General features: G+C 41.3%; 1 protein-coding gene across 6 annotated transcripts in view; it reads right to left on the bottom strand.

Annotated features, from left to right (window-relative positions):
• Positions 1-10322, bottom strand: part of LOC116847975 (hemicentin-1) — a 263145-nt gene that overhangs the window by 54045 nt on the left and 198778 nt on the right. For all 6 annotated transcript variants that reach the window (XM_032823633.1, XM_032823657.1, XM_032823640.1 and 3 more), the window contains exon 2: positions 8333-8460. In XM_032823633.1, the coding sequence (XP_032679524.1) occupies positions 8333-8460 (128 nt within the window). The remainder of the gene's footprint in view (positions 1-8332; positions 8461-10322) is intronic.

The raw sequence follows: 10322 nt of genomic DNA, 5'->3' as shown, positions 1-10322 counted from the left end.
TCGAGGCTGAGTGAAACATTATCGTTTGATTCAGTGGTCGTAACACGAGTTTAGAGAGCGCAGGGAGCTTTTCACCGTGAGTTCCCGGGGACTTTGATATTCCGTGTGCCGTGCGCTCTCGTTGCGCCGGCAAGGTAAACGGACTCAAACGGCATGAATCTCGCGGCCCGCAAAGATTCCGGGCGATTTTTTCCCCGTAGCCGGTGAATATATTTGCCGTCGCAAACGCCACCCGTGTCTGTCTGCCTGCCTGTTTGCCCTGTTCTGTCCCGACCCGCCTGTAACTCGCGGCGTGTAATTATTTACGTCGATTTTTCCGCAACAATTATGCGGTACGCGCTCGGGAATTTAATCGCTGTTAATACGTATTGTTTCGTCATTAACATCAGCACGTTTTTTATCTCGCGACTAATTGGATCACACACGAGAACGACCCTGCGGGCGGGTGTTTTCTGTAATAATTACAAAAGCGATACGCATTTACTCTCGCAAGTATTATCCATGGCCCGGTGAACGTTGCAACAAACATCCGCGGTAAACAGTGGCCGGCAGTGGCCAGGTGAAAATTACAACACGCCAGAGGGCCACGAGATCGTCCGAGCTAGGTGAAAATTGCAACAACGCGTGAGTATAAGCGATCGCTTTTCGATTGCCGCGATTTCCGAATATTGCGCTCTGTGTGTTTCTTTTCTCCTTTTTTGTTTTTTTGACTCGTGGGTGATATTCGTGCAAGAAAATAGATACCAATTATCTTTGGATAAAACGGTTTCCAGCATCATCGCACACCACACTCCCCAACTAAAAATTGTCATCAGGTATACCTAAAATGTATAAGGTCCTAACTAGACGTTCGCAAGGTTATCCTTACTATGGTAAACCTAGTTATGTACTGATAAAAATCGAGTAAGAAGATCTTTGCAAGGTTATAATGATTAGGTATATATTAGGACCTTAATATATCATCTAATATATTATTTCATAATGTTTTATTGATCAGATCCTTTTTAGGATCTTATTTATTTTATCTATTATAACTTGCATTATCAGTTTTTAATACCTTTTATAATAATCTTATATATAGTAGGTTTGATTAATAAATTTTTATAAATTTTTAAATGCTCGACAAAAAATATGAATATAATGATAAAAATATGAAAGTATGATATATTGCAACGATATTTGAGGAGCATCATAAATTATATTATTGATAATATTAATTAAAAATTTTTTATTTGTATAATAATAATAATAAAATAAATTATTATAAAATTTTATTATATTAATACATATGTATTATTCATATTATATTACAATATACAATAATCATATATATTTTTTTTATTGTTTATATGTAAAATTAAAATACGTTTAAGCAATTTTGCATAACCCTAAAAAAAATTCTTTTATTTCATAATATTCTCTATATAGAGTCTGACGCAAGTTGTATCTATAACAAAAAATGTATAAAAACATTAAGCTGAAAAGAATGGTTTTAGAATGTTGTGACAATCTTTCAGTTCCTAGCAGTTATAAGACATAATAATAATTAATAGTAATAAGAAAATTAGGAATTAGTCTTTTTTATGAAAACTACGCGGAAAACTTTTAAGCAGACATTTTTACATTATATCAAGATCTGTGCAACGTTGATTCAATGTTTCTCAATGTTACTGCAATACTGACATTGTTGCAATTCAACATTTTCTCAACATTGATTTAACATTATTGTACTGTATGGGAAAACGTGATTCAATAGTATAGCCTGATGAGGACATTATAATGAACCTGATTAAGGTCCTCATAACGACATAGCGTTACATGACTTTTCAGGACCCGACAGTATAACCTTAAATGGACCCGACATCCAGTCATGGTCAACCCGATTAGGACCATGGGGTCCTAAATTTCTAGTCAGGTCGTAACGCACAGTAACTTTATCCTCAGCGACAAAAAGTGGCTCGAGACAAGAAACGTCGATTAGAATTAATTGGAATATGTAAAGTAAAATGTTGTCAATCTCTTTATCCTTCCTCCTTTCTCTCTTTCTCTTCCTGTGGTTTGTTATCCAGGCGAGTCAGAGATTTTTTATCTCTCGCGCGAGTTGTTCCGAAAGATGAAATTCAAATTAAACGATCATCATTACAGAGCGATGGATGATGTCTAATTGCGCGAGTGTACGCTGAATACGGCGATCGAAAGAAGCTCGTTACTCGTCCCGTTCGGCTTTTCCGAGCCGCGTCGCGGACTTTCCCGCCCCGCTTCGGTCACTATTCATCGACGTGTGCGGCTGCTTTTTTTCGACTCGCAGCGGCTTTTCATCCTCCGGCAGCGCGAGTTTCGTTTCCTTTTTCCTTCGGGACGTCGTAACGACTTCAATTTAGAGCGCGCTTCGCAGTCCGTCCACGCAGTGCGCCGTCGTTTCTTCGAAGCTCGTCCATCCGTCCTCTTTTTCTTTCTTTTTTCCTCCCTTCCTTCCTTCTTGTCTTTCCTCTCTGTCGACTTTACGCGCTGCATAAACGTCGCGCTAGCTCGCGCGAAACTTACGATCGTCTTCGCGTGGCGGAAAAGAATGGCCGGGGGAAAAGAGAGGCGGGAATAACCGCCGGAAGAAAGCCATGAAAGCTGCGTTTAGCTTTAGACTTACCGTAATAAGATCACGCTGCGTTAAATCTTCGCGCCTTCGCGGCGAACGGACTACTTCGTACTCTCGGTTGCGCTTTCTCGCCAGGAAACTTTTAACTTCGACGAGATTAACGTCCACCGACAAGGCGTCGACACGCGTGCGTGAGGGATGTACGTGACAGCGGATGTGCGAGTCGTTTGCCGGCGCGGGAGCTTTGCGGAGATTGACGAGATTTCACGGCGCTGCCGGTCGATTAAACGCTAAGACCCGCTAACGCCGTAATAAGGTTACCGGTTGTTTAAACAATTACACGAGATTGGAAAATATTAATCCGTTTAGGGAGGACGTTGGATATACCATACAGTAACGCAGCTTTCGTATTTCGCACCGTCTCTCTATTTCTGCCTGTATGCGGAATTGCAAATGCTTATGCAGAGTGCAGGTGATGCAAATTTCAATGAATGACGGATTACCGTGTATTATATCAAAAAACGAAGAAAAGAATTGTAAACGAAAAGCTTTTTGAATTTTTCATACGACATGAGACATTCCACCACTCATTGGTATTTGTACTTTCACTCGGTACATTTGCAATTCTATGCGAGCAAGTAAAAAAAACAGTGCGAAATACAAGGCTGCATTATGTCGGTATCTGGCGTACTCTTAAATCGCCGTGAGAGAGAAATCAAAGTAGGAGGGGCTGCAGTAGACTGCGGGCACGCTAAAGATATATTCCCGCTTCCGTTTATGCATCTTGTAAAATTAGAACTTTGTGGAAAAACTTTTAACTTTGTTTTTTTACCTTTTTTTTTAACTTCCTTAGAACATCAAGTCTCACTGAAAAGAGAGAAAGAGCAATCTCTTTCTCCTTCTTCCTCTCTATTTCTTTGTCTCTCTCCCCCCCCCCCTCTCTCTCTCTCTTCCTTCGCGAATTTTTTCCCGATATTTCCCTCAGTTTACGAATAGCGAAATAAAAAGTGAGAGACAGTCCAATTTTCAGGATTCGACTTTATCCCCGCGCGCACGATTAGAGTCGGAAAACATCGCGCGGCGATAGGGGCATTTCGAGGCTTTGCATAAAACGCCGCGAGCACGCCAATCAAGCGCCCATCCCCCACCCTTTCCATTTACCCTCGTGCTTTTCCTCCCGTACGCGCTCCTGTGCGCGAAGGTATACACACGGCTTCCTCTTCCACCGCCAGCAACAGCGAGGACGGGTGCTGCTCTGCTGCGCCGCGCATCATCCCGTGTTTTCACGGTTTCCGGCCCGTCTCATCTCCAATCAAGCGCCAGACGGACCAATATATATCCAGTGAGTCGACGTACGTACGTACGTACGTACGTACGTACATACGTACGTGGCGCGCATCGGCAAGATACATCCACGGCAACGATGTACCCACAGATAGGAACCATGAGGAAAGAGAGGACGAGCAGGGGGATGGGAAGGGGGTGTATATATCGATACAAGTCGGCGGCTGCCCCCGAGCCCGCCCGTCGGAAGGAAGGAAGGAAGGAAATGTATCGCGGATTTACGCGACCGCTAACGTGGATACATCGCGACCCGTAGAGCGTGTTATTCTCTATTACGCCCGTCTATAGACCGGTACCGCGCCGTACCGTACCGTATCATGCTGGTACGTACGTGTTCGCGTACAAATCGCCGGCGTAATAATTCAGGGCGGCCGATGCACCCCGCGACGTGACCGACGCGGCCAAGAGGGAGCCCGCCGGTTTTCGACGGCCGCGTACTCGACGACGGAAGCGCTCGCTCGTTTCGACTCCCCCTTTGTCGTGTCCCGGGGATTTAATTGAAATTTTAACTTCTCGCACGTCCATCGCCGCTCTATCCGCGTGTTTTGCGTTTTCGCGATCGCCGCGATGAAATATCGCTCCGCGCGCGCTATCGCGAATTTGTCATGCGAGAAAACGCGTTGCCGCCGGATTCCGGCTGATCAAGCGAAGGACCGCGCGTAAATTGTCCCTTTGTGGCTTTATGGGCCCGCGACACGTCGCAGTAAACTATGTATTCCTATAAATCGTAATGGTGGGGGCTACGAATTAACGACGCACGCCGAGTTCGAGGAGCTTATTCACTGGATATTTATTTTCGCACCGCCCATGGCATGTGTTTTCAGTGACGCATCAAGCGGGCCATATTCATAAATTTGTTATTTATCGAGCAAAATCACGCGGTTTTATGTACTTATTACACTATCCAAATAAGAAATGTTGATCTGAAACTAGTTTCATGACATTACCTTGCCATCTTTCACCAGCGCAATGTTATTCGAAGCATAAAACAGCAGTTTTTTGTCTCACAATCGATTATTACACAAAAACAATGTAGAGTATACTATTTTTTTCCTAAACTTATAAGGTCCTATAATCTTTATTATTAATAAGATCTTGATTTGCCACACTGTATTATCAGGATCTGATAACATTACTTAATAGAAACCAATTAACTGATTGAGATCAACTTAATCAGGCGACTATAGAATCAATTTCTAGTCAGGAGGTTGCATGTCACGTTAATTTTATGGTTATTTATTGACTGTCCAGAAAAAAGTATAGTTTTCAGAACATTTTTTACAAGTGTGCATTTTACAAGCGATCAGAAGTATTTTTTCGTATAATGATCTTCTCACTTGTAAATGGCATGCAAGAATTTTGGACGGGCGTTTTCTCGCTTCTGACGTCATCAACCCAAAGTTCTATGGTGATACCCAAGAATCTTAAGTGAATAAATTCCTTAATGGCCACGCGGAAGCGGTCTCGTTCTCCTTCTCTCTCTCTCTCTCTCTCTCTCTCTCTCTCTCTCTCTCTCTATATATATATATATATATATATATATATATATATATATATATCTCTGTCCCTGCTGTCTATCTGTCTTACCTTCTGTGCAGAGTGTTGTTTGAATGTTCTCTGCGAACACCTCGACGCACGCAAGATCGAACGAACTGGGGAGCTTGCGAGTGTGATATACGTTCGTGCGCGAGCGTGAGTAAACTTTATGTGGGAAGGAAAATTCGCAACGTTCCCCGTTACTTGAGTGAATAATCCGCGCTAATCCTCTCATCGCAACACTACGTATTCAGCGATACTAATACTATTTAGACGTTAGCTACGGAAGTAGCGAGGAAACGCTTCTTCGGCAGAACTATGGTATTAACCCAGTTTTGTTACAAGGACTGCGCTCAATTACGCGTTTAAGTAGCGTAATTGAAATCCCCCCGTGAGTGAGAGGGACAATACAACAATTTCCCTTAATCGTAAAATTCGCGATTATCATAAAACCGTGAAAGCAACGGTGACTGTCAACTTGATCGTCGCGTAAATATCGAAGAATTATCAATTTTGACAAATTATTATTATCGCCTAACTTTTTCTCTTGATACTTTTTTCTTAACCACTTTTATACAAATTTTATAAAAAAGTCAACTAAATTTTCAACTTATAAAGTCGTTTCTATAGATATGACTTCGTAAAACGGGGGAAACATTGTCATAAAAATTACAACATTTTTGTAATCTTCAATCATACAGAATTATGAAATAGCGAAATTGTACATTTATTATATATTATATATTTATTAATCAACATAATATTTAAAAATATTATGCACGTTTCATTTTTTATTAGAAAATTTGTAATTATTTGAATGTTTATTATATCGTATATTGAGAGAAAAAATATCTAAGAAATAAGAAATATTTATTCGATATGGATATACTATGTAATAACATATTTACTTTAAAACATTTAAAAGAATTTTTAAATAAGAAAATATAAATTTTTTTAAAATCTTAGCTTTTCCTGACAGTAATTGTTTATTTTATTTAAATAAAAAAAGAATTTAGATTTAAGAAAACATGTCATTAGTATCTCTATCGAATAAATATTTTTTTACTTTTTAGATATTTTTTTTCTCTCAATATATATGAAGCGAACCTATTATATTTCTATAGTATAATTTATATTACAGTCCAGCTTTGCAAAGACGTCGCAAGAAATATAACTTTGCGGTAAAACTTTCTTCGTGTAGAGATTACGTTCTTACTCCGCGGTTTCGAAATCGACGAGTACTTTCCGCGCTTCCGTTTTCCGGTCTGGCTCTGTCCGCTCGGGCAAAGTGACCGCGAGAGAAGAAATCGTTAAGCAAGAATAAACGACAATAACAATGGACAATAGGTTGGACGAAAATTATCTGCGCCGCGCCGGTTGAAACTTAGTCGGCGAACAATGTCGCGGAGTTCCGCGGAAGTTTGAGACGCGCGGCCGGGTTTCCTCTCCTCTTCGGATCTCCCACGACGCGGCGGTCGTGGGAGTGAACGAACGAGCGTGCGAGCGAGCGAACGAACGAGCGAGCGTTTATCGTCGAGCGTCCTGTAACGTCCACTTCCGGCCAGGACAAACTTATCTGAAAGTTTACGCGCGCTCGTACGGCGAACGGGGAAAAGTCGATTGCCGCGGGCTTAGAGGAGCAGAGCGGGAGCGATGAAATGCCCTGAGTTACGATACAGCACACACACACATATATACACGCACGTGTGCACACATGCATACACACGTGTGCGCGCGAATCGCGGCTCCTTCTGCCGCCAGTCCGGATGTTGTTCGTCGTGCTTTTCAATTTTCGCAATCGCACCTAGCGCGAGCGCGTTACTCCTCGCTCTTGTATCGTGAACTTCCTAGGTTGCCCCGGTAGAACAAAATTTCTCTGCACTCTCCACGCAAAAATATACGCGGCCTCCTATCGGTTCGTTCCTTTTTCACGACTCTCTCACGAACAGTACAGATTCGTGCGCGAATGACGAGAGAAGAGGGAGCTAGAGTTTTACGCGAGCAGAGGGGAACATGCACCTGGCCGCTTCGGCACGTAAGGTACACGTTTCTCGTGTACTCTATCTCTTGAGGTACCGCGCGAGTTGAATTTTCAACTGCTCCGCTCTCTTTTGGCCGCTCTCGCGAAGCCGGAGTGAACGACACCACGGTGTGTTTTGGCCTCGACAAGTAACGAAGGCGAACTCATCGAGCTCATCGCGATTATTACGGTCTGTTGCCGCCGTGGGACGACTGATAGAAAACAGTACAAACAATTTCCCTCATCGTGCAGCTACTGGATCAATCAAAAAGTTTGATTCGGTTTCTTGACACAAGTTTCTTTTGCAAATTTAATTTCACATCAATGGCTCTAACGGCTCTCATGAGCCTTCCACGGCTTCACTTGCTCGTACATCGCAATGAGCCTATCAAATATATAAATTGAATTTTTTGTTTCTCTCGAGAGATTTTTGAAATAAAGTTTGACTTACTGCGTTCAGTGCGCGGAGGGAATAGTAAAAGTTATGGCGTGTATAAAATTTCGTTAGCGAAAAACGGATCGACATTTTGCAGTGTAACTCATTATCCTTTCCCGTTTCGTATCTGTTATTTAAATTTCAGAAGTTGTAAAATGTTAAAAAATTTGTCGTGTTCAGCATGAATTTATGCGAAACAAGAGAAACCATGATACTCTCTTCGTGTAGAGGAAAATTACTCATTAACCGAGCACTCTATGTTTTGTCTATGATCGTTCACGTCTAACGTCAAAGACAGCTGATTTATCGTCAAGGATGGAACCTTTTCGACCGACCCAATGCATTCTTCATATTATCTCGCTTGGAAACTATCGCGCCGCTTCGATAAGAAGCAACCATTTACCTTCTGATCCTTCTGCCAAATACACTGTCCCCTCTTTCCAAGGACTCGACACACCAGCTTCGCGTCCTGGCCGGGATTGACCTCGGTATACTGCGGCATCTCCTCGAACTGCTGGATGCCCCGGCAAACTGTAAGCAATAACACGACAGCGAATGAAACTCCATGCGGTCGGGCCGTCACAATACGCGTGATTCACAGAGGGTTATTAAAAATATACACGCAACTGCGACTACGTTTTATTCCGCTCATCCTGTTGTAATTAACCCGGGAATGAGCGCGTGAACGAGACCAACGTTAGTGGGCCAACGTTTATCGGTCATTTCGACAAGAAAAAATATTTAAGCACATATATGTGTAATATTTAAGTAATAATTAATAAATTACCAATCCAATTATTAAAAGAAACATAATTGAAGAAAATAATTTTATGATGTCACTATTTCTTCTTTTTCCCATCTTTTTTTTTCTTTACCATTTCAATATCTAATATGTTTAGGAAACATGTTAAATTTATTATACATATGTGAATATATTAAAAATAAAATCATAATATTTTTATTTTAACTGCATTAGTAAAAAATGACATTCTTTTAGTTTAATAAAATAAAATAAGAATTTTTTGCTTCTCTCGTTTTACTTTGATTAACTTAAACATTGATTTAATAAACTTAAAAATTTATTTGATAAATTTAGAAATAGAGAATAAATCTTCTTGATTCAATGGCAATTTTAAAATTATCACATTATATATTATTTAAATAATTCAAGTATTAATTTTGATAATATCGCTGTTGAATCAAGAAATATACTCCAATTACGCGTGCTGTTGAAAATTTTATTGATTCAATAAAAAAAGAGAGAACCGTCCAACTATGATGTCGAAAAAATAATAGACGTTCGGCAGCACATTGAGCGACGCTGACGCGGCAGAGTTAAAAGACTAACGTTAGTAGGCGCGCTATGATCTTTTAGACCGACTGCTAAAAACGTATAAAATTTCACATAGAAATAAGTGCGTCTACGCCGTCTACTTCTCCATACTTCGCTATACGAGAAAATATCAAAGAAAATTTACGTAAAAGCGAAAATACGATAATGTCAATAGATTAGATGATATAAGTAGAAAACGAAAAAGTACGGAGAAATGACCGATACACATCCACTCCCAGGTTAATCGAAAAAACATTCGTCTCGCATTTCTCCGCGTGGAGATAAAGGTAAGAGACCACAGCTGAAGAGAGGCGTGGAGGAACGAGGGGGAAAAAAGAGAATTTCGTTTTCCCGGCTGATCCACGAGTACAGATAGAAAGGTAAAGGTAATGTGGGAGGGGAAGGGAGGATATAGAGACGGTTTAGCTAGAACATTAAAGGCGGGCTGCAACCTCGTTAAAGTTGTTATTTAATTCGCAACTTCTCAAACTCATTTAACTCTGCCCGCGCTAAGCTACGATCTTCAGTTTTCACCTTTTAAGTTTGCCGATAAATTGTATTTAGCGCTAATCGAATGACGGCAGACGCGGCGGCGGCAGCAGCGCCGACTTCGATGCGACGATGTGCAGGCGGACTTGTGTATATTCGCCGGCATTAATCGCGTCTCGTTAGACGACGTTAATTATTTCTTCGTCGCACCGGCTGTTCTACGGCTGAGCGAAATTAAATCGGTTCTCACAGTGTGTCTATATGCGACGGTTCGCTTCGAATTATACGGCTCGGGGATAATCACCGAGCTCGCGCGAGCAAATTATAATCCATCGATCTCCTCCCCGTCCAAATATATCGGTGCATCTGCAATTTGTAAAATTGGGAGAGCGTCGCGCGTGTGTGGAAAACGAGACGCTCTCGCGTCCACGTAGTCCGGAAAACTTGATCGGGAATTGTCGTCTAACGTTAAATTGATTTATTTATTGCGCGTGCAGATAAAACGACAATTCCCAATTTTCCCTCTTGATGAATACAAGTTTTAGAAAGTGAAAAGGTGTGTGAGAGAGAG

The sequence above is a fragment of the Odontomachus brunneus genome, unplaced genomic scaffold (genome assembly GCF_010583005.1).
Source record: "Odontomachus brunneus isolate Ranch 3 - 2012 unplaced genomic scaffold, Obru_v1 Obru_scaffold_005, whole genome shotgun sequence".
NCBI lineage: Eukaryota > Metazoa > Arthropoda > Insecta > Hymenoptera > Formicidae > Odontomachus > Odontomachus brunneus.
The sequence above is the reverse complement of the archived record's forward strand: the minus strand, read 5'-3'. Positions and strand labels throughout refer to the sequence as shown.